Source organism: Amphiura filiformis, chromosome 5 (assembly GCF_039555335.1).
Source record: "Amphiura filiformis chromosome 5, Afil_fr2py, whole genome shotgun sequence".
NCBI lineage: Eukaryota > Metazoa > Echinodermata > Ophiuroidea > Amphilepidida > Amphiuridae > Amphiura > Amphiura filiformis.
In genome coordinates, this window is record NC_092632.1 from 12,129,945 (window position 1) to 12,155,668 (window position 25,724).

The window sequence follows — 25,724 nt, forward strand, 5'->3', positions numbered from 1 at the left end:
TCATTTTGTTTCCATTTCTGAAGTGCCAAGTATAAATTGATGGACTCATCCCTCAGGCTCAACACCATGCTGGATTTTGCATTGGCAGATTCAAATCATGGACTCTAACCAATGCCAGTGGGGCATATACACATACATAGAAAAACAATGTGTCCATACGTGGGTGACATAACCATGTAAATGCACTGATTCATATCTGCCACTGTAAAATCAAACATGGCACTACTCAACATGAGATGAGACACAGTATATCAAATATCATCCACAAAAATTGAATTTCTATAATCTACATCAAACCTTGGGATCAAAGCCAAAGTTGTATTGTTTGCCTAATTATTCTAACAGTTGCAGTTTAGAGATTTATTACTTCATGCAAACACTACTACTAGCGATTATCAGCAGTGGCCAAAACTGCTAGCAACTTGCAATGGAGGCCACAGGCGGCAAATTTGAAATTGAGATAAAGTCAAATCTATAGATTAAAAAAACAATAAAATTCATCACAGTGACAAAACTTCATAACTTTGAAACTAAGTATGCTAGACCTTTATGCTTTTAAGTTAATACTTAGAGCAACTCAATGTTCAAAAATGCTTCCTTTGGCCTCCATGGACCAGATTCGTGTCACATATTAAAGAGTCAACTTGTGCTCACTGTGATTGTGTCGGTGACCTCTGATCAAGATATCAGCTAATCATTTCGAGTGTTGAGAACTATAAAACCATTAAAAGAAACCTTTGTGAGTTACGGCTTTCTAGTTCTCAAACCTCGATTTGTAGCTACATTCATAGAGTAACCAAATCTTAGAAACATCTTCAACAGTTGCCATGCTTGTAGCAACTGCTTTAGTATGATTTGGCTTTATGTCTGTAGCTGAACAATTTTTTTTTTCATCTGAGTTTAAACGTAAATGGAACACATATTAATTAATCTGGAATAATGTAATCTTTCATATGTGCCTTGAGACTTTTTCCAGACCTAAAATTCTTCTAACAAACACAATGAAATAGTTTTTCTCTGGTGTAATTATATAAATGCTGCTTCAGATTGCTGGAATTCACAAACCCCATACCACACTCATGACACTTGAAGGGCCTTTCTCCTATGTGAGCTCTCATATGAACATCAAGAACACTCTTTTACATTACAGTATTGTTGACTTTAATAACTGAATTTTCACTTTACTCTGAAATCATGGTGCACATCTGCAATTGAGACAGGGATTTCTGTTGCCTTACTATACCAAATTAATCTTGAATATGAAAACTCTCAATCATATGTGCCTTGAGACTTTTTCCAGACCTAAAATTCTTCTTACAAACTGCACATTGAAATGGTTTTTCTCCAGAGTGCTTATACAAATGCTGCTTCAGATTGCTGGAATTCACAAATCCCATACCACACTCATGACACTTGAAAGGCCTTTCTCCTGTGTGGACTCTCATGTGAACATCAAGACTATTCTTTTCTTTGCACATTTTGCCACAAATCTCACAACGTAAATTAGCCACCAGCTTGTCTCTTTTGGCTTGACTATTATGCTTATTTACATGTGATCGCAACTGAGATGCCGAGGCCACATTTTCCCCACAAATAGGGCACAACCTTTCAGTCTCATGGCTGTGTTTTATGTGAATATCAAGAATTTCTTGAGTGCGACATTTCATTTTACAGTAAGTGCATTCATGTAGCTTAGGTAAGTCTCGATGACACATGTTCATGTGTGTCTCTAAGCCTATAGGAGACACATACTTCTTACCACAAATACTACATGTCCGTGGTTCAATACTACATCGTTTATACTTAATGTGACTCTCTAATCTCTTTTCCTTTGCAAATTTTTCACCACAAATAAGACACTGAATATTTTTTTCCAGGCACTTCTTCTCATGTTTGGAGAGTAACAATTTGTCAAATTCCTTGCCACAATATTGACATGCATTTATGGTATGATGTTGTAAATGCTTCTTCAAAGTTTTATGTTTTTTAAATTTTTTATTACACACTGTACATGTTAATGGTTGTTCCTTGCGACATTGCTCTAAATGGCCTGTTAGTAACTTTTTGAGAACCACCTTATCACACACACTGCAAGTCACAACTTCTGAGTGAACTTTAAAGCACTTTTCCTCGTGCTTAGTGCACGACTTTATCCCAACACATTCCTTGCCACAATATTGACATGCATTTTTGGTATGCCTTTCTAAATGGTTCTGCAAGAGTCCAATGTGTGTAAATTCCCTTCCACAAACTGTACATTTCAACGATTGTTCCTTGCAACATTTCTCCATATGTACCTTCAAATACAATTTGAGAACCATCTTGTTACACAGTCTGCAAGGCACACCTGCCTTAGTTTGGCCGAGATGAGATTCTCTTTTATGGTCCCTCAGATTATTCCTGTGACTGAATCTCTTCTTACAAATACTGCATTCAAATGGTTTGTCAGTTGATAAAGCAAACTGAAGGGATGAATCATCACCATCACATTGTTGTTGGGATGATATCTGCTGATTTTGTGCTTCTCCATTGTCATCTTTTGTCATCTCAGATCTTGATGAGTCACTGTGGGTATTCTGTGTAAATAAGTCACTTTTGGCATTATAATGTTCACCTGGTGACATTATTGGATTGCATCTACTGGTTGGTAATGCATCACCACTGGGTACATTATCAAGCATATCCACACTTGATAGCTTTTGCTCATTATAGTTACTTTGTACATCCTGGGAAACTGGAATGTCGATAGCTCTTACCAAATTAGAAATACCAGCTAAAGAACTTGACACACTCTCTATATTGTGAACTTGATCATTCAAAGTGTTAGCAGAACTCAACCTATTTGACTGTTGGTGGATTCTGGGTCCCTCTAATTGAGTGACTTGATTTGGTGTGACTTCAACATCTGCAATTCTGTCACAGCCCAAATTTGTTGACTGCAGATGAAGAAACTTGTTTCCCATTGATTGGGTCAAGTTTGGCATGGCTTGGCCATTTGCAATGCTATGAGCACTTGTTGACTGTTCGTGGATTCTGCTTTCCATGGATGGGGTGAAGTTTGGCATAGCTTGACCATTTGCAACACTATGGGCACTTGTTGACTGCTCATGGATTCTGCTTTCCACTGATGGGATAAAGTTCGACATGGCTTGTCTATTCATAATGCCGTGAGCATTTGTTGATTGCTCATGGATTCTGCTTTCCATTGATTGGGTGAAGTTTGGCATGGCTTGTCTATTCATAATGCTAGGAGCACTTGTTGATTGCTCATGGATTCTGCTTTCCATTGTTTGGGTAAAGTTTGGCATGGCTTGTCCATTTGCAATGCTATGAGCACTTGTTGATTGCTCATGTATTCTGCTTTCCATTGTTTGGGTAAAGTTTGGCATAGCTTGACCATTTGCAATGCTATGAGCACTTGTTGATTGCTCATGGATTCTGCTTTCCATTGTTTGGGTAAAGTTTGGCATGGCTTGTCGATTTGCAATGCTATGGGCACTTGTTGACTGTTCATGACTTCTGCTCTCCACTGATGGGGTAAAATTTGGCATTCTTTGAAGATCATGATTACTCATAGTATTCAGGGGTTTTACTAAATTGCTAGCTGCTAAATATTTGTTGACATGATTCATGTGGTCATTCACGCTGCTTTGAGAACCATAATATGTTGACTGCTGATGAAGGGGAAGGGGGTTACTCACAACTGAAGGAGCAAAGTTTGGATTGACTTGAGTAGGATTATTTACAAGGCTAAGAGAACCCAAATTTGTTGCCGGAGGAAGATAGCGTCTCAGTTCAACTGACTGAGTGAGATTTGAATTGGCTTGAGATGACGAGACCTGCTGCCTTGATCCACCTGCAAGTGAATGTACCAATTGATTGTTAGTTGCTGATTGACTATTCAACTGAAAGGTAGGAGACTGCTGCCTTGCCACGTTTGTATTACTAGTCGTTTGTGGGTAGACATATTGTATGCCCTGTTCAGCAGGTGGGAACTCTTGGTCTAGTCCCTGAGCCAGGCATGGCCCTGGTATCCAATTAGATGTACCAAATGACGGCCTAATATTCTGATTATTCAACAAAACATCCTGGGGATCCTGTGTACCATTACTACTGTCCTTGCTTTGTGCCAAATATGCAGTGGTGTTTAACACACCCTGGTTAGTACTACTGTTACTGTTGATTTGTGATACTTGATAATTAGCAGAGTACAAGTTATTGAGGTCAGTTCCATCAATATTGTTTTGTCTGTTGATTACACTTGGTAAAGTACTTTGACCTACTACTTCATTATAAGATGCAGCTTTTTCAATCATCGTTTCTATTTCAGATTCAGAAGCACTGCATGGCCATACAAAATTAGTTTGCTCCTGTTTAGGCTTTGTAGTGTTGTCCACTCTATCCACAGCATAATCATGTGCTTCTATGCTATCATTAGTAGACTTTGGAACATCATCGCTTAATTGACTGCTAAGAGATGGCTGGTTGGAAGAACTGCTCTTGTCACATGCAGTACTAGCCATGGTGTTATGTGACACTTCATCATATGATGATACACTCAGAGATTCCTCTTTGATCTCAATACCGCTAGTAGTGTGGTTCATCTGGTCCAAGCTTCTTTTGTATCTAAATTTCAAGTACTTCTTTTCATGTCTTTTCAAATGTCTTTTGAAGACAGGGAAACCGCACAGATGTCTACGGAAACTTGCTCGGCAATACTTGCATCTATACCTCTTGCTAATGCTACTCAGACCACTAATTTTGTGTTTAGTGCTATTAGTGCTACTACCCTTTTCACTTTCTTCATGTCCAATATCTACTGCAGGCCTACACTTTTCACTTTTCTGATGTCCACTTTCTACAGCAGGACTACTCTTTTGACTTTCCTGATGTCCAATATCTATTGTACGCATATTGTTTTCAATTTCGTGATGTTCAATTTCAACAACAGGTCTACTCTTTTCACTTTCCTGATGTCCATTTTCTACAGCAGTAGTACTCTTTTGACTTTTCTGATGTCCAATATCTATTACATGCATATTGTTTTCACTTTCATGATGTCCAATTTCTGCTGCAGGCCTTCTCTTGTCACCTTCCTCATCCCCAATTTCTGTATTACCATTATTACAGCTGGGATTTGTTGATTCACTATTGTCATCTTCAATAACACATTCACTTTCATTTTTAATTGCCTTTGTTAATATTGAGACCAGTAACCTTTGCAGCCATTGGACATTCTGCATTGTATCTTCTCCACGTACATGTGCATTATTACCAACATATCCAAACAACAGTACAATAAATACATGTAGAGACATACCTTTCCTCCTCTTTTGTGGGTTAAAGTCCCCATAAAAGTGATCGTCTATATTCAGTTGGTAACCTGTTTTTATAAAGCTATCAATCCTCGCCCACCCAGATTTAAAAACATGGTAGTTCAATCCTAAAAATTGTTTAACAATGTTGACATCTATATAGTTACTATGATATCTGCCACTTCCAATATCATTGTAGCAAACAAGCTCCTCCCACATAGCATCTTTGAGCTCCTGCCTGTTCATTGTGATCTACCTGCTTCTACTATCTTGTCCACTGGAGATTGTTTTTCAGCATTCCACTCAAGCAAGTCTGCGGTTTTTACTCAGGTGGTGATTTCTCTGTAAGGAAACGTAAGTACTTTGTCAAAGGTGCATTAATATCCTTAAGATGACTAGAAATTTTATGGGAATAGATTTAATATAATGAAAGACAGAGATAAAAAGATTAGTTCATGTCTAAAATTCTGACAACTAGACAGAAAATGCCGTACTATGCAGGTCGGCAACCAATCATGGTGTGCCTTTGCCCTGACGTCAGACGCGATTTAGTCTTTTTTAATCTATGTCTTTCATTATACAGAAAATGACTCCAGTGCCACATCCAGAAGTTGGACCCATATGAATATTGACCCGAGTCTTATAATGAGTGTCACCCTTGGTGGGGAAATTTTTTATTATATTCGTTACTTTTTTCCCCTCCATGCGACACCACTTGCGGGTCATACCTTGAGATATATGTCCATTTAAGACCCAAAGGTAGCTGTGCAAGTACATGTAAGGAATTTGTAAGGAAGCAATATAGGCTGTGTTCATTTCATGGTTCAGCTAAAATACTTTGAGTCGGCCACAACAAACGCACATAATTTGCAATGGTTTTCAGGCTTTCATTACGTTTCACTACCTGGAGAGACTTGATCAAAAATTCCCTCCTGAGGTTCGTATCTGTCAACAATGGTCAATGAGTTTACCAGATCACAAGGATGTCATTATAGCTAGAGGCAGTATATAACACAACTGGGTCAATGAGTTACATAAAAATGACGTTATGTGGTATTTGGTTCCCAGGAAGTGAGTTTTGCCTGAGGCAATTTGTGATTAAATGTTGATCCCTCATTACAAGAGTTATTACCGTCGATTTGGTTGAGAAAGGAGGTGAGACATGATCAAATCTCTCCAGGTAACAAAATGTAATGTATACAAGATGTGACCAAAATGGGTGACCGCAACAGGTGTGTGCATGCAGTTTAAAAATTCCAGCCATTAACATCCCTTTCATGGTGGGAACCCTGGGTGGGATTAAAATAATTTTAGCTGTACCTAATGAAAGGAGGTTTTTATCTTTTTGTTGTAATGGAAACATGTATGCATTTGACTTGCACATGACTTGCAAGTTGGCTTTAAGTGCCAATGAAATATTAGTATATACTTATAGTTTTAATTCAGTGTAATTAAAATTAGGGAACAAAATAAAGGGCTGACCCCCTCCCTTCCTGCCTTAGAAAGCATAATAGGGGGTATTCAAATTTGGTTTGGATCGGGATGCGTCGATGAGAATTTGAAAGAGGACCCATCAATATACCAATTTTGTTGACAATTAGGTACTTTTGTTGTAATGGAAACATGTACATTGTGATGCCTTTAATGACTTGCTAGTTGGCTTTGATTGTCAGTGAAATATTAGTACTTAGCTAATCCAGTGTAATTAAATTGGGGAACCAAGCATAGGGCTGACTCCCTCCCTGCCTTAAGGTAGTATTGGAGGCATTTTGAAAGTGCTCTATTCATATTTTAAACAGATTACATGTAATTGAGTAGGGCATGATTGAAAGTGCTCATTAATATGTAATTTTTGCCAATATTTTGAAAAAATACAATGTATAATGTTCATAACATTCTTATTCAATAGAATATTGGTTTCAAACTTGGTCAAAGTTAATGAGCTAGCCGCCCTAATTTGCATCACTATAAAATACATAAGAACATATTAGATCAAGTTTCAGGGCAAAAGTCTGCAAAATAAAAGTACCATGAACATTTATGTATTGATATGTAGCAAAATATTGGGAAAAATGAGTCCTTTTAGCTCATTAACTATATTGATTATTGATAAAAAACAATATGATACAAAGAAAATATAATTTGATGTATTATGGAAACCGTATATCTGATTTGCTGCAAACAAAAGGCATATTGATCAGTGTACTTTGCCCTACTCAAGTACTCTGTTTAAAACATGCTCAAAGCATTTCCTAATTTCTAGAAAATTCCGCCAGTACCGTACCACCTTAAGCATAACTAGTGTATTCAAATTTGGTTTGGGGGATGCACTGCTAAAAATTTGAAAGTGGACCATTAAGGTGGTATTGGATGCATTTTCTAGAAATTAGAAAATGCTTTGAGCATGTTTTAAATAGATTAATTGATTAATATGTTTTTGTTTTAATGGACATACGGTTTCCATAATATCAATTATATTTTTTGTATCCTATTGTTTTTGTCAATAATCAATATAGTTAATGAGCTAAAAGGACTGGAAAGGTTTAATATGTAATTTTGCCAATATTTTGCTAAAAATCAATGCATAAATGTTCAGGGTACTTTTATTTGCATATTTTACCCTGAAACTTGGTCTGTTCTAATATGTTCTAATGTATATATAGTGCCGCCTCTAATTTGCATATTTGCATAATTAATGAGCTAATTTGCATAAATGCTAATTAATTATGCAAATATGCAAATTAGGGGGCGGCTTCACTATATAATACATTAGAACATATTAGAAACACTTTGACCAAGTTTCAGGGCAAAAGTATGCAAAATAAAAGTACCCTGAACATTTATGCATGGATTTTAGCAAAATATTGGCAAAATTATATGTTAATGAGCTTCTCCAGTCATTTTAGCTCATTAACTTTATTGATTATTGATAAAAACAATAAGATACAAAGAAAATATAAATTGAAATATTTTGAAAACCGTATGTCCGATTGACTCCAAACAAAAGGCATATTGATCAGTGTACTTCGCTCTACTCAATTAATCTGTTTAAAACATGCTTAGAGCACTTTTATAATGCCTCCATAACCACCTTAACCCTTACACCCAAAAATACCACAGAATACCACAATGAAAAATTCTGCGCATGCATGCATCCCAGGGTCTGCGATGACGCAATCACCCTAAGTGTCAAATGCTTACGGAATTGCTGGCCGGGCAGCAATAACCCGTGTAGCTCCCGGTCCGCGATCGTGTGGTTGGCATGCGGGGGGTCAAAGGTTCTAATCCCACGGGTGCCAAGTCACAAATTCTTCTTCTTCTTCACTTTTTCGGATCTTCTGTGACTTCCGATAGCAAAAAACCTGGGTCAGTGTTAGGGTTAATATTAGTCTAGGAGATACCTTTACTCGGTTGTCTTATTTAAACAGTGAATTTGACTGATTCCAATGTAGGGTAAATTGCATTGGGACCAGTGCTGTGCAAACATTATAAATCTGCTATAAAATCAGACTCGGGAAAAAATAACCAATTTCATTTTAAAAGATTGTACATTCTTGCTTTATACTCACATATATTCCTCCTCATCAGCCCATGCGTCTTAACCAGAGTAATCAATGTATTGAGCGTGAGCTACATGTAGTGTACATTCGTCACTGTAATAAGAAACGAACAAAAAAACCGATTATCATTATTTTATTCCATTTTATTCAAGTAATTGCTAAAATATCTGACTAATCCCAGATATTGAAATTTATTTTATATCAGCGAAAGAAGTCACAGCTATTTTGGATGTTTAATGTAGAACTCTTTGGGGGATCTAATGTCATAATTACGCCATTTATTCAAAATTACTCTGCTGACCTACAAACACAGTGAATTTGGTTCATCTTAAAAATGTTCAATGGGGAAATTACCCGGTACGTTATGCAAGTTGGGACATGTGTATAAAACCAGGGTTACTGGACAGGGGTGATGGGGGACATGTCCCCCCACCTTTTGGCACAATGACCCATTTTTTGTTCTTTTCAGCCACTTTTTGACTATTCAGGCAGATTGCCCCCTCCCATTTCAAGCCAGATTGGCACTAATGCCAGCAGGATTGTAAATAGTGGCTTGGGTAATTAGGGATGTGTGATGGGGGATTTTTGAAACTATAATGGTATAATGGTACCAGTACCTAAACAAATACGATATGAAAAAGAGACCCCAGAATATGTAATTTGCAAAATTATTGCAAATTGGGGAAATTTGAAAAACACCCATCTCTAAACACTAGTTGTTCTGAATATAGTAACCACAAGTTATACCAAACAAAACTCCACCCGAATTCTGCTACACATTCCCGTATCCACCTTTCCACTAGGAGGCTTCCCACATACCCCCCACCACCCCCCCCCCCACACACACACACACCCCCACACAACTCAGTTGGAATTCAATCATCAAATGAAATTGTCATGGGGGCTGTGATTTTCTAGTTCTTTGGGAGGGTATGAAAATACTAACGTCTCATCAATGTCTCATTGGCCACAGGCCTACGAAAAACCCGGCTACAACTTAAGTTTCCGCATGTGAGGGGTGGATTCTCTGGTACTACAAATCTGTACTGAAAAAAATTAAACAACTTAATGACTGTACGGCCCGGGGGTCACTCATGTATAAAAGTTGTAAGCATCCGCGTGAAAGAAAACACAGATTTAGGGTGGTTTTGAAAAGCAAATAGGGATCTGTGTGGATCCGCGATTAGGGTCTCAAAACACTCATTTTACTAGGAGAAGGTGTGGGTTTTTTAAGGATGATCCTCACTTAATTAGGGTAGTATTTTCGAATGACCCAATTAACAGCCATTAGTGGCAAAATATAATAAGTTAAATTATTTGGCACAAAAAAGTGGTTTCCAAGCGATTCTAGATTTAAAAAAAAATTCTGAATGACACTCATCTCATACCACTTTGGAGGTGACGCGTAGGGCTGTTAAGACCCTCTTTTTCAGCGTCACGGTCACCCAAAGACCCCATATATTTTTACGACCACATGCTCTGTCACCCGAAGAGCATGTGTTCGTAAAAAAATATGGGGTCTTTGATGTTTCTGTGGTGCTGTTTCGGCTCTCACCCAAAGGTTCCATTTAAAAAAGGTTATGTTCTCACCCAATGACCCCATTTTTTACATTTGGCTTTCACCGAATGCCAAAAATCATGCTCTCAGATCAGACCCCACAGTGTCTACAACAGGCAAAGAATTATTTTTTCCCTTTTTTTCCCCCCGATTGGCATTTCACCAATAAGGTATAGCTCGCTTTTCCAAATGCAAGAAAAGGAGTCCTATCTGATATTGGCTAGAAACGGATCGCTAGATCGCCCAGTGATGTAAGTACAAGCTCAGATGTAGAGATGTATTCAATTCCATTTAAATCAATATTCTATTATTGATGCAGATAAAGAAAGTTGTATAGTGTACCACTATGGTGCATTATATTAGGCCAAGTAAAAAATAAAACATGTTTCACGTCCGGTTTTTGAAAAAAAGGAGGAAGAGGGGCTTTTTATTTTTATTTTTATCGCAAAATCGGTGTAAATACCCATAATTAGAGCTATTTTAGCATATACAATAATGCCTGGAATGAGGAGGAGGCCTCTTTTTATTTCTTGTTCTGAGAGATAGGCCCTCTAACTATCACAAAACCTTATAAAAGTGTTTCTTGTATATTAGCAAGGCTATAGAAAGCATCCCAACTTCCTAGACATATTTTTTGAAAAGTTATAACTGAATTTCAAAAAATAAAAATAAAATTGAAGAAACCTCAAAAAAGGAAGCGGGAGGGGACGTGAAACATGTTTTATTTTTTACTTGGCCTTATAGACTTGTGATTTAATATTCTATGCCAGTGCTATACAGCACATGGATCTGGGCTTAATGGGCTATGCTTGTTTTTTTCATATGATTGTCACAGTTGAATTTGAATATATCATGTTTATCGTACTATTTAAAAACATTTTGGTGAAAATGCAGTAAAATATGTGTTGAAAGAAAACGGCAATCGCATGTGAGTGTATTGAACTTGCAGTTAGTGTATTGAAAACAACATCTGAGTTTTACCTGACAACAAATTGAATTTTCTTGTAATGGCAACGTCATATGGGGTACTGAGTATGCGCCGATCGTAAAAACGTGTATGAATATAGAAACGCTGCGGTATCTCATATCGTTCAAGTGATATGCTTAGCCCGAGTCGCTCTGCCTATCTCGAACAAAATCGCTATGGCGAAGAATGAGTGGATTCGACGTACTATATCACAGCGATTTAATTTTGACATTTTAAAGGATGTGACGCTGTGGACCACATATTTTTAACATTTTGCTCTCACCGAATGACCCTTACTGCGAAAGTGCCAGCCCTACACCTAGATCCATTTATATTGAAGTGCCCCCGGATGGTCACATACTCATTAAAACTGTTTATGGCCCATGCCATAGCATGAACGATGGAGTGACATGCACATAGCTAGTCTATAGGCAACATTGGCATATTTGGCACTGCTGCTGGTAGTTATAAATCTTTATTTTCTTTGATTCAACTCAAGTTGTTCGGCTCAAAATTAAAGAAGATTGACAGTAAAAGCTAACATTTTATTAAAAAGCAACACTAATCTATTTTTTTATGAAAATGATACTTATACAAAGCTTATACAATAAGGCTTTATAATCTTAGCTTACCTGTCCTGTACATGCACTAAACATCTATGGACTATATACAGTCTAGGATACAGATGCACCAGCAATAAACAAACATGAAGACTTTCAATATATTTGCACATAGTACAACTGCACTGATACACTCAAGTCAATGCCCAACTCGGCCCCCTATTGGTAACAAATAATCTATTATTTCCAGCTCCAAATACATGTAGATCTAAATATTATCTTTAAGGACAATGTGAAAGCATAATTATAATGAAATTCCTTCACTTCCCAACTTATCATGCTAGTATACTGGAGTGCGGTATGGTGAATGGCATGCTTACTTGCAGCATAGACTCTATGCTTGCAGTGGCCAGCTGTGCTTGCAGGGTCAACTGCATGGTCATATCCTAGTCTTGACCTAAGTCTTCATATTTTAAATTCTATACAAAAATGGCATTCCAAAATGCAGCCCCTCGATAATCTTTAAAGGGCAGGTCTATTGCAAAAACAACATCATATCATTGGCAAGCTAATATTATGAGGACAATGAAAATGACTCCTTTTTTGAGAAAATAAGACGTTTAAAATTGATATTCCGCAAAAACCAACGTAAGCGGCGAGTTCCTTCGAAGGAGACAGATTTGGCCTAGAAAAAAGGTGAGTAGGTGACGTCATGAAATAAGATGTGTCCGCTTTGAGAAAAGGGACTATAAACGCTCTCAATGGACAGAACGTATACTGTTGTTGTTCACAGAAAAAAACTCGTGATCCTTCATCCTAGCATCCTCTTTTTATAACATTTTCAGTAGATATCCACGAAAAAAGCTTATTTCCAAAATTTCAGTTGATTCCGATTTTGCGTTTGCGAGTTAAGCATGATTATGTGTATTTACCTGCTCCATAGACAATGTGTTGTAATTTCGTTCTGGTATACCAGAACGAAATTCAAATTTCATGATATCTTTGCTAAACGAATTAATCTGCAAGAAATTTTTTGTACATAAACAATAACATTATATAGCCAGAGGTTTCTAGTGATATAAAAATCTTTTTTTTTAGAAAAGTGGGGGGATGATGCTGTGGGCTGTGGATCACGAAATGCCCTTTTAAGTATTACAAAATTTAATGGTTTTTAAACATATGGATAAAATCATGCAGCCGCTTCTTTTTTAATATATATAGTAATATAGTAATATATAGTAAATTGTGATATTACAATTCATATGCATATCAATATCATGAGAAATATTATTATTATTATAATTTGAGCTTAGAATTTCATCTGAGACTAGCATATAAACCGTGTTAAGTCCACAAACTCATGTATCTGATTTCCCTGTATATTGCAATGCTATAGTTTCAGTTGGATGGAATATTACAAAGCAAACACATAGTAACAATACTGTATGTGCTTTGTTTCCGAAATGAGAACAATAGTCTGCATATTGTTATGCAGCATTGTTATGGTAAATGATAGTACAACTCATTGTTGCTAATGCAAACTTGTCAAAGTGATTGTGATTGTATGATGAGAGCATGATATAGTGTCCGCTTCATTTACCTACGCCATCAGCCAAACGGGGAGAACACGACGCTTCAAACGGAGGAAGAACACGCACGAGGCTGAACTTTACCCACACAATTTCTTCAGGAGAAATACGCATAAAAAATTGCAACAAGTGTCAACTTGTAATGTAATAATTATTCTCTTCGAATAGAGATTAACTTGTTTTTGCAATAGACCTGCCCTTTAATGTTCAATATCATATTGATTTATTCAACTTTTCAATATGACCTGTGATGTGATTTCTTATTTATATCACTAGCATTGCAAAATCATTTGGTTTTCCCATTGGTTAAAGCTAGTTTGGCACCATGGTAAATTAGCACTGGCTATTAACAGGAATAAAAACCCTGTTTATAGGGTGTGAAAACAGGCGTGCGTTATCTTTTTTGGGTATCGTTTTAGCCCAGGGTTAAATCCTTGTTTAGGGTGCTGTTCAAAAGTTGATATAAATCGAGGATGGTGTACATGCCACAATGAGAGTGACCCCCCCCCCCTGGGACACCAGCTTTCACCACATTATTTGGGTTTTTGGCTTTGGTAAAAACGTTTTTAATAACATTAAATGTCGGGTTATGAAAACGTTTTGTTGGAAAACACACTACAAAAATATTTGTCAAATGTTTCAAAAAAGGTTATTGTAAAATATTTTTTGCAAATACTTTTTGTCAAATATTTTGTCAACACATTTAGAATACCGGTATTTGTAGTAAAGTTATGTTTTTGTATGTTATGAAAACGTTTTATACCCTTTAAATAACCCAACATTTAAACGTTTTCTGGCAACCTTTTCTAACCTTTTGCAAATGATGTCGAAAACGTTTTGTGTTTGCTGGGTGGATGTATGAATTAGGAACAATTCTAGAAACATGAAAACAATGGCAAAACAAAATTAAGCTTGCAGTAGATACCAGATTTATTTTTCACCTATGCTTTTAGGCTGAGCACCCTCACGGCCTAAATTGGAGGCCGAACTCACAATAAAAGATACAATTCTGGTTACAATTGCATATGGGCCTAATGGACCCCAAACTATTTATATGATCATTAAAAACCATACATACAAACCATTTACAAACAATATAGAAAATTACCTTAAAATAGTGTAAAGAGGGGTGTCAAAAACAAACTCCTTTCTATGTCGTTTTTTGGCCCACACCATCTCATTTTTTAACCAATCTTTTTTTAAAGGTGTCAAAATGCTCAGCAGGATGAGCGGCTTATAATCTTAAAATAAGATCCTCCCTTAAGCTTTTTGAAACATCACCTTTTTTCAAACTGTTTAGCCTATGCCTATTTGAATGAGGGAATTAAGTTCAGGGCCGGATTTACCATGCATAGGGCCAGATGGACCCGGGCCCAGGGCCCCCAAATTTAGGGGCCCCCAAAATTGCCCTGTGCAGTGTGCGTCTTCCATTTTAGCCCCAAAACACCATGTTTGGGCCAAAATAGGGTAATAATTGCAACATTTTGCGCGCTTCGCGCGCACAGGCCTGCTATGCAGCAAAATTCAGCTTCATTTTGGGTTAAAATATTCTAAAATTCAAAATTCAAGTGTCCAAGTAAAATTTAAAAACTTGGCCACTTGAGTGCACATGCTTTCCTCACGGTGCGTTGGGGGCCTCCAAATTTTGGCCTGGCCCAGGGCCCCCCAAAAGGCAAATCCGGCCCTGATTGAGTTACAACAACAACAATGGCAGTTTGCGAGTAATAACGGCAATGCTAAATGTTTTCAGGTATGTTTCAAACCAATAAGCCTTAGAAATAATAGTAATTAATATAAATCTGAAACTACTAATATCACAAATATGCAAAATTGTGTTTAATGCTGCATGTACTGAGCTACAACAAAATCTAAGACCATTCAATTGTTTTGAATTTCTTCCCTCATATTTAGAGTAACCTGTAATATATTTTCTATACTAGGGTTAAGCATTTAAACAAGGAACCTATTAAATGAAACAACATCTATACTGTAAAAACCTTAAGTTCCATCCTTGACACATTTTGATGCTGATGCATGTATATTCTGTGCAAGAAGTACACAGATTATTAGAAAATATACTGTGAATAAATAAGTAAAAGTAAAAAAAATAAATAAAAACCACTGTATGGCACAATGAGCCATGTTATGTGACACATACTGTAAAGTGACAATTTCCAAGGAACATTAATATTCATGCTTTTCGTGCTCAATGCAGCAACTGTGAAATTATGTTAAATACCAACAAGTTAAAAAGTCAGCATTTTTTAATAACTTATTTAAATAAAGGTGACATGTTGCATGTTGTCGTTTTCTAATTTTGCCAGGGTGTAGATTTGAAGTTGTTATGTTGTAACAACTCAACCCAATAAGTTGTTGCAATTCAAACAGAATGAGTTCAACCAACTTAATATCTTTGAAATTTATCAAAATATGACCAGTTACCCAACAGAATTCAGCTTTATAACTTTTATTTCATAATCAGTACAAAAAAAATCATGAACAATTCTTTAGAGAAATTTGGTACAAATTTTGTCTAAATGAAACAGTTCAGTTGTAACAATCCATTTAATTCAGTACTGATAACCAAATGATCTTGAGTTAGCCCGGGCCATCCCAGAGTTAGCATTACTTAAAATTATGGCATAATCAGAAAAGTTGAAGCAACAGATCACCTCAAAATTCTTTAAGTAAAGTCAACTAATAATAGGTTAATGTAAGAAACTTGCATATCTTTGGAATCTAAACCCCCTGTGTGGGAGATTAAGGTCATGGCTTCCATAGGGGGTATATGGATTTAAACTCGATTAGACCATTGACATTAATTTACTGATACTTTCACTTGACACTGTAAACATGCTGCACATCTGCAAGATTTTTGATGTCCTTACTCCTGGAATTAATCTGCAATATGCAAACTTTCAATCATATGTGCCTTGAGACTTTTTCCAGACCTAAAATTCTTCTTACAAACTGCACATTGAAATGGTTTTTCTCCAGAGTGCTTATACAAATGCTGCTTTAGATTGCTGGAATTCACAAACCCCATACCACACTCATGACACTTGAAGGGCCTTTCTCCTGTGTGGACTCTCATGTGAACATCAAGATTTTTCTTTTCTTTGCACAATTTACCACAAACCTTGCAATGTAATTTAGCCACCAGCTTGTCTCTACGGGCTTTCATTTGATGCTTCACTATGTGTGATCGATACTGAGATTCTGAGGCCAAAAGTTCCCCACACAAATGACACAACCTTTCAGTCTCATGGCTGTGTTTTATGTGACTATCAAGAACTTCTTGAGTGCGAAACCTATTTTTACAGTAAGTACAATGTAGCTTAGGTAAGTCTCGATGACACGCGTTCATGTGCGTCTCTAAGCCTGCAGGAGATGCACACTTCTTGTCACAAACACTACATGTCCGTGGTTCAATACTACATCGTTTCCCCTTGATGTGATTCTCTAAACTCTTTTCCTTTGCAAATTTTTCACCACAAATAAGACACTGAAATTTATTTTTTTCCAGGCACTTCTTCTCATGTCTGGAGAGTAACAATTTGTCAAATTCCTTGCCACAATATTGACATGCATTTGTGGTATGATGTTGTAAATGGTTCTTCAAAGTTCTATGTTTTTTAAATTTTTTATTACACACTGTACATGTTAATGGTTGTTCCTTGCGACATTGCTCTAAATGGCCTGTTATTAACTTTTTCAAAACCACCTTAGCACATATGCTACAAGTCACAACTTCTGAGTGAACTTTAAAGCACTTTTCCTCATGCTTAGTGCACGACTTTATCCCACTAAATTCCTTGCCACAATATTGACATGCATTTTTGGTATGCCTTTCTAAATGGTTTTGCAAGAGTCCAAGTTGTGTAAATTCCCTTCCACAAACTGTACATTTCAATGATTGTTCCTTACAACATTTCTCCATATGTCCCTTCAAATACAATTTGAGAACCATCTTGTTACACAGTCTGCAAGGCACACCTGCCTTAGTTTGGCCGAGATGAGATTCTCTTTTATGGTCCCTCAGATTATTCCTGTGACTGAATCTCTTCTTACAAATACTGCATTCAAATGGTTTGTCAGTTGATGAATCAAACTGATGGGATGAACCATCACCATCACATTGTTGTTGGGATGATATCTGCTGATTTTGTGGTTCTCCATTGTCATCTTTTGTCATCTCAGATCCTGATGAGTCACTGTGCATTTTCTGTGTAAACAAGTCACTTTTGGCATTATAATGTTCACCTGCTGACATTATTGGATTGCATCTACTGGTTGATAATGCATCACCATTGGGTACATTATCAAGCATATCCAAACTTGATAGCTTTTGCTCATTATAGTTACTTTGTACATCCTGAGAACCCAGAGTGTCGATAGCTCTTACCAAATTAGAAATACCAGCTAAAGAACTTGACACACTCTCTATATTGTGAACTTGATCATTCAAAGTGTTAGCAGAACTCAGCCTATTTGACTGTTGGTTGATTCTGGGTCCCTCTAATTGAGTGACATTTGGTTTAACTTCAACATCTGCAATTCTATCAGAGCCCAAATTTGTTGACTGCAGATGAAAGTATTTGCTTTCCATTGATTGGGTCAAGTTTGACATGGCTTGACCATTTGCAATGTTATGAGCACTTGTTGATTGCGCATGGATCCTGCTTTCCATTGATGGGGTGAAGTTTGGCATGGCTTGTCTATTCATAATGCTATAAGCACTTGTTGCCTGTTCATGGATTCTGCTTTCCATTGCTAGGGTGAAATTTGGCATGGCTTGTCTATTCATAATGCTATGAGCACTGTTGACTGTTCATGGATCATGCTTTCCATGGATGAGGTCATGTTTTGCTTTGCTCGTCTATTTGCAATGCTATGAGCACTTGTTGCCTGTTCATGGATTCTGCTTTCCATTGATGGGGTGAAGTTTGGCATGGCTTGACCATTTGCAATGCTATGAGCACTTGTTGACTGGTCATGGATTCTGCTTTCCATTGATGGGGTAACATTTGGCATTCTTTGAAGATCATGATTACTCAAAGTATTCAGGGGTTTTACTAAATTGTTAGCTGCTAAATAACTGTTGACTTGATTCATGTGGTCATTCACGCTGCTTTGAGAACCATAATATGTTGACTGCTGATGAAGGGGAAGGGGGTTACTCACAACTGAAGGAGCAAAGTTTGGATTGACTTGAGTAGGATTATTCACAAGGCTAAGAGAACCCATATTTGTTGCCGGAGGAAGATAGCGTCTCAGTTCAACTGACTGAGTGAGATTTGGATTGGCTTGAGATGACGAGACCTGCTGCCTTGATCCACCTGCAAGTGAATGTACCAAATGATTGTTAGTTCCTGGTTGACTCATCAACTGATATGTACAATGCTGCCTTGCCACATTTGTATTGCTAGTCGTTTGTGGGTAGACATATTGTATGCCCTGTTCAGCAGGTGGGAACTCTTGGTCTAGTCCCTGAACCAGGCGTGGACCTGGCATCCAATTAGGTGTACCAAATGCCGGCCTGATATTCTGATTATTCAACAAAACATCCTGGGGATCCTGTGTACCATTACTACTGTCCTTACTTTGTGCCAAATATGTAGTGTTTAACACACCCTGGTTATTACTAATGTTACTGTTGATTTGTGATACTTGATCATTAGCAGAGTACAAGTTATTGAGGTCAGTTCCTTCAATACTGTTTTGTCCGTTGATTACACTTGATGGTAAAGTACTTTGACCTACTACTTCAGTATTTCCAATCCTCATTCCTATCTCAGATTCAGAAGCACTGCATGGCAATACTAGATTGGTTTGCTCCTGTTTAGGCATTATAGTGTTGTCCACTCTATCCACAGCATAATCACATGCTTCTCTGCTATCATTTGTGACATCATAGCTGACTTGACTGCTACGAGATGGCTGGTTGGAAGAATTACTCTTGTCACATGCAGTACTAGCCATGTTGTTATGTGACACTTCAGCATATGATGATACACTCAGATATTCCTCTTTGATCTTGATACCACTAGTAGTATGGTTCATCTGGTCCAAGCTGCTTTTGTATCTAAATTTCATGTATTTCTTTTCATGTCTCTTCAAATGTCTTTTGAAGATAGGGAAACCCCACAGATGTCTACGGAAACTTGCTCGACAATACTTGCATCTATACCTCTTGCTAATGCTACTCAGAGCACTAATTTTGTGTCTAGCTCTATTAGCCGAACTAAGGGATTCTACAGGTCTACACTTTTCACTTTCCTTGTGTCCAATTTCTACAGCAGGCCTACTCTCTTCACTTTCATGATGTCCAATATATACTGCATGCATATTGTTTTCACTTTCTTGATGTCCAATGTCTACTGCAGGCCTATACTTTTCATTTTCCTGATGTCCACTTTTTACAGCAGAACTACTCTTTTCACTTTCCTGATGTCCAATATCTACAGCATGCATATGTTTTTCAATTTCATGATGTCCAATTTCAACAGCAGGCCTACTCTTTTCACTTTCATGACGTCCAATTTCTGCTGCATGCCTACTCTTGTCACCTTCCTCATCTCCAATTTCTGTATTACCATTATTACAGCTGGGATTTGTTGATTCAGTATTATCATCTTCAATAACACATTCACTTTCATTTTTAATTGCCTTTGTTAATATTGAGACCAGCAACCTTTGCAGCCACTGGACATTCTGCATTGTATCTCCTCCACGTAGCTGTGCATTATTACCAACATATCCAAACAACAGTACAATAAATACATGTAGAGACATACCTTTCCTCCTCTTTTGTGGGCTAAAGTCCCCATAAAAGTGGTCATCTATATTCAGTTGGTAACCTGTTTTTATAAAGCTATCAATCCTCGCCCACCCAGATTTAGAAACATGGTAGTTCAATCCTAAAAATTGTTTAACAATGTTGACATCTATATAGTTACTATGGTATCTGCCACTTCCAATATCATTGTAGCAAACAAGCTCCTCCCACATAGCATCTTTGAGCTCCTGGCTGTTCATTGTGATCTACTAGTACCTGTTTCTTCTGCTATCTTATCCACTGGAGATTGTTTTTCAGCAGTCCACTTAAGCAAGTCTGCGGTTTTGACTCAGGTGGCGATTTTGCTGTAAGGAAAAAACAATAAGTACTTTGTTAAGGGTGCATGTAGTGATCCCCATATGAGAAGATATAAATTTACCAGGAATAGTTTTAACACAGAGAATGACTCCAGTGTCAGGTCCCAGCTGGCTGATACTCTGTTATTCTGCTTAAACAGCAGTTTTTTGGCAAAATCGTAATATTTACATTAATTGACTTAAAAATGTATCAAAACCAATGATGTGCTAAAGAAAATCGATTGGAGCCCTCCTCCCACCTGCTTTCGGGTCATTATTTCTCAAATCACCCAAAAAAAATATGATTTTACACCTCACCCCCTTCAAATTTGTTCAAAATTGGTATACAGGGTGATTTTGGCTGTAAAGCTCAAATTTCAAATTTTAGCTTAATAGGACGTACGGTTTTCACGCTATGCCCCGCCCATTTTGTGCGATTTCGGCGAAAAATGGCGCGCACATCAATATTGTCGTGACCACATCTCCGTAACCGTAGGTCCTACTGAGCTGAAATTGGTGTCATTTTTATAATTTAGCTAATCTCTCAAAGAATCCAAATCTACTATCATTTAGTGTGTAGGAGGAAGAGAAAAAATATGACCTTTTTTTCTGTACTTTGACCTTGAATTTGACCTTGTTGCCCACGTGACCGCAAGGCGAATTTGCGTTGGAATTACACCTCCATGTGTTGTCTACATAATATCAAAAAATTGGAGGGGTAATATTTTTTGTTTTCTTGCTAGGCTTTCATAAAGCAAGCATGTGGTTGAAAAACTGTAATTTTGCATGTAAGCTCAGTATACTGTACACATGATACCATTATAATATAGGTCAAAATTGTATAGGCCTATATGTACATGCATTAAATACATGTGTTTTCACCTACATGCTTGCTTTATGAAAGCCTAGCAAGAAAACAAAAAATATTACCCCTACAATTTTTTGATATCATGTAGACAACATATGGGGGTATAATTCCAATGCAAATTCGCCTCGCGGTCACGTGGGCAACAAGGTCAAATTCAAGGTCAAAGTACAGGAAAGAAGGTCATATTTTTTCTCTTACTCCTACATACTAAATGAAAGCAGATTTGGATTCTTTGAGAGATTAGCTAAAAAATGACACCAATTTCAGCTCAGTAGGACCTACGGTTACGGAGATATGGTCGCGACAATATTGAAGGGTGCGCCATTTTTCACCGAAATCGCAAGAAATGGGCGGGGCATAGCGCGAAAACCGTATGTCCGATTAAGCTAAAATTTGAAATTTGTGCTTTGCCACCCAAAATCACCATGTATACCAATTTTGAACAAATTTGAAGGGGGTGAGGTGTTTCCCATTGGGTGAATTGAGAAATAATGACCTTTTCCCCTCAAATGAGTTGACCTTGAACATGCTTATTTCAATGGGGGGTCGCAATTTGGATAGCACACACACACACCCACACACCCAACCCCCACACACATTTCGCCCAGGATGTCCGGCACTACCCTCAATTGCAAGTCTAGTTACATCACTACATGGTTATCAAACACAACTTTAGTAATAATAATGCCAGCTAGGTTTTACAATATGGTTTGCAAACCATGAGCTGCACATTCCATGAGTATGCAACATTCTCAAACAATCAGAGCATGTAACACAGGAGTATATGTACTAAATTCTCAAGTTGCACCAAAAAAGATGAATTAATATTACTGTCAGGAAGTATTTCTTGTCAATTTTTGGCTGGAACAAGGCAAGCTGAAGAGCTATATGGAGAGTTATATGGGGGAATTTAACATCATTTTAAGGCTTTAAGGAAGGTGACCTGATATAACTCACCTATAACATCAAATGTTGTCCCTTTTCAAACATTCATGCAAAAACAAAATGTAAATGTTCCTTGTAAGTGTGACTAATTCCTTATGGAATTGCTGAAATTTTTTTACAGCTTGATTTTGGTAGTCTAAAGTGTTTTTATTAATGATAATCATCATAATCATGTAATACATTGATATCAAATGAGAGATCCTATTTTTCTCATTAACATATTGAAATCAGAATTCCAAATCAGTGTATTTCCGAAGATATGATCAAAAAACCATTGAATTAGTCTCAACTGTGGTATACCACAGTTGAGACTAATTCAGCAGTTTGGTGAAGATTTCTCTGGAAATAAACTGATTTGAAACGCACAATTTCAGTATGTTAATGTGACAAATATGAGCTTTCATCTGATACCAAAATCTGCAGTTTGATGGGGTAAAGTGGGGGGATAAGGTTGTCAATCAGGTTACCCACCTTTAATTTACTTTGTTGTCCTGCAAACACAGTGAATTCAGTTTGGGAGTTGTGTAAACAATATAAATATGCTATCAAATCAGGCTTGGAAAAAATAACCAATTCATTTTAAAAGATTGTACATTCTGGCTTTAACAAAAGTTTATTATAATACTCACATATATTCCTCATCATCTGTGCATCTTAACCCGAGTGATCCAATGTATTGTGCGTGAGCTACATGTAGTGTACGTCAACTGTAATAAGAAATGAACAAAATGTTGAAATAGATTATTATTATGTAATTCCGTTTTATTCAAGTAGTTGCTCAAATATCTGACAAATCCCTGATATTGAAATTAATTTTATGCCAGTGAAAGAAGCGCGCTATTTTGGCTGTTTAATGTAGAGTTCAATGGGGGCCTTACATATGTAATGTTGTATTACAACTTTATGTTGACATTTTTGCTCTGTTGAACTATCACAACAAATGTGTAAAATTATTAGCAAAAATTCAGGTTTGACCATTTGAAGTTAATCATTAAGACCATACATCTATTTGCTTTCCTTAAGGCCAAGAAAAAAAATTGTTTGCTTGCCCTCAAATGAATTTTAACAATTGGGTCGGTCGGTCAGGATTTCTTTTTTTTTTTCTTTTTTTTTTTTAATTACTAGCAAACTCCTACTGTTTGTATTAATTAAGGCTCAAAATATGAAAAATCAGACAATTTTGGTGTCAAAATGAATCAACTAACATTACAAAAGAACTAAAATGTTGAACACAAGCTCTAAAATACATTTTTTTACATCTTCAGAATGCAAAAATTTGAAAAGAAAAAAAAAACTTTTTCAGGAATTTCCAAAATTATGGTCGGTCGGTTGAGGGCAAGCAAACATTTTTTTTTTTGACCTAATGTCCTGCTACATTTTGCTAATGTAATAGGAACTCCCCCACCAAAGATATATTACTTACATATGCAAAACACACTTCTGATAATCCCATGTCATGGATCAATTCAATTCCAATGCCCAGCTCTAATGCCTCGATCCAGTGTTCTTCTGGAGCCAATCAGCAGTGACTGCAAAAAAATCATGGCCTTAAAATTTAATCAATTCTTTCACCTAAAACTATGCGGTGTTGTCGATTTTGGTTTGGCTAATTAAGGGATGTGCAACAATGGATTTTGAAACCATCCTGGTACAAGTACCCCCCCCCCCCAAAAAAACCCAACAAATGAATTTTATAAAAAAAGAGACCCAAAAATATATCTAAATATTGGAGACAACATTCGAAAAAAAACACCCCATATTATAGTTGCATATTCCTGTACCAACGGATTATTTTTGCCAACAGAAGTTGTGAATCAGAAGTTAATTATTTTGTGAATGGTTGACCCAATTTCTTTTTGTCCAGTATATGGCACTCAAGAATCTAAAAATGGAGGGAGCAAAATATTGACCAAACATTTTCTACACACTTTCAGGTTTACAATATTAATATAACGTTCAATTTCACATTGTCAGCAGGCAAAATTGGAAGTATTTGGGCTATATTATTCACTATTTCTTCACTTGCACACTTGCAAGGACTGCCTTCTGAGGAATAATCGCTCTCTACTGCTCTCCTGATATAGGAGAGTGATTTTTAGAGGCTCTTGATTCTTAGTTGACCATTTTCTCTTTACATTTTATTGTAAATGCTCAAAACAGATCTCCTTGAAGGCTCCAAAAGAGATATTTTAATGCTCTCCTGCAAATTCCAACAGACAGTCCCTGTCAGGTTCTTCCCTGCCATATAGATATAGACTATAGTATAGACACAGAATATATGCTTATAAGCTTACCTGTAGTGCACTGAGTGTATTTACACTGACAAAGAAGCTACTGATCGACCATAAATGACTTTACATATACGTACATGTATTGTACCATGTGACTGCATATATGTATGCACTAAAAGCAGTCAGTGCAAGACAAATGTATTTATATTGGTCAAAAACAAAGTACACAATATACCTAAGCTCAATATAATTTATACATGTATCAGGATGTACGATTCCCTCTGTTGTGCCTGTGAATTGTGAAAGTGTCCATGCAGTTCACAAGACATGCTCACTTGGTCATCATGGTCATATCCTAGTCTTGACCCAAGTCTTCAAGTTTTATAGTGTGACACAAAAATTGTATTCAAAGCCTTGTTCATTTATCATCAATAAAACATGTGATATGTAATATACAATGTATACATGTATTTAACACTATAGCATTGCAAAATGATAATTTGGTAAATTTATCACAGTATAGCAGTATTCACATATAGCTGTTTTATAGAGCCATGGCAAAATCCTAACCAGTACAAGCACAGCTAGGGTCAAGCACAATTAGCCACTAGCCATGTGTGAAAATAATAAAGTGTGCATTTATTATGCAGACAGGTAGAAGTCAGTGACCTCTATCAAGAGCATAAGGCCCTTCACAATAAATTCTTACTTTAGGGATGCGCCATTAGACCTCAAGGGGGTGGAGGAAGTTGGGGTTGGGGCAAAACTTTTTCCCTAATATACTATTAAATATGATGCACATTAAAACTTCCTTTAATTACTGAAAAAAAACTTGGAAATGCAAGTAAATGAATAAAAAAATCACAGAATTGTCCTAAATAAGCTCTCAAATTGAGGATTTCTGATATTGAACTATTTTCCTGTTGGATTTTTTTTCACCTTTGGACACTTTAAAAATCTGGATTTCTAACAATCAAGACTGGATAAAAAGATACCG

The 25,724-nt window shown here is 36.8% G+C and overlaps 1 protein-coding gene across 1 annotated transcript; it reads right to left on the reverse strand.

Moving 5' to 3' along the window:
- Positions 1 to 545: 545 nt before the first annotated feature.
- On the reverse strand, positions 546 to 25,105 carry LOC140152627 (uncharacterized). The gene is made up of 6 exons (XM_072175050.1): positions 24,791 to 25,105; positions 23,920 to 24,025; positions 23,126 to 23,203; positions 20,604 to 20,692; positions 8,885 to 8,968; positions 546 to 5,657 (listed from the first exon to the last, which is right to left on the reverse strand). Exon 6 carries the CDS (start codon positions 5,559 to 5,561, stop codon positions 1,248 to 1,250), a length of 4,314 nt encoding a protein of 1,437 aa, XP_072031151.1. The 5' UTR covers positions 5,562 to 5,657; positions 8,885 to 8,968; positions 20,604 to 20,692; positions 23,126 to 23,203; positions 23,920 to 24,025; positions 24,791 to 25,105; the 3' UTR covers positions 546 to 1,247.
- Between the last annotated feature and the right edge of the window lie 619 nt (positions 25,106 to 25,724).

Excerpts from the sequence above, each read along its gene's own strand:
- LOC140152627 (XM_072175050.1), bottom strand. The coding sequence starts at position 5,561 with ATGAACAGGCAGGAGCTCAAAGATGCTATGTGGGAGGAGCTTGTTTGC.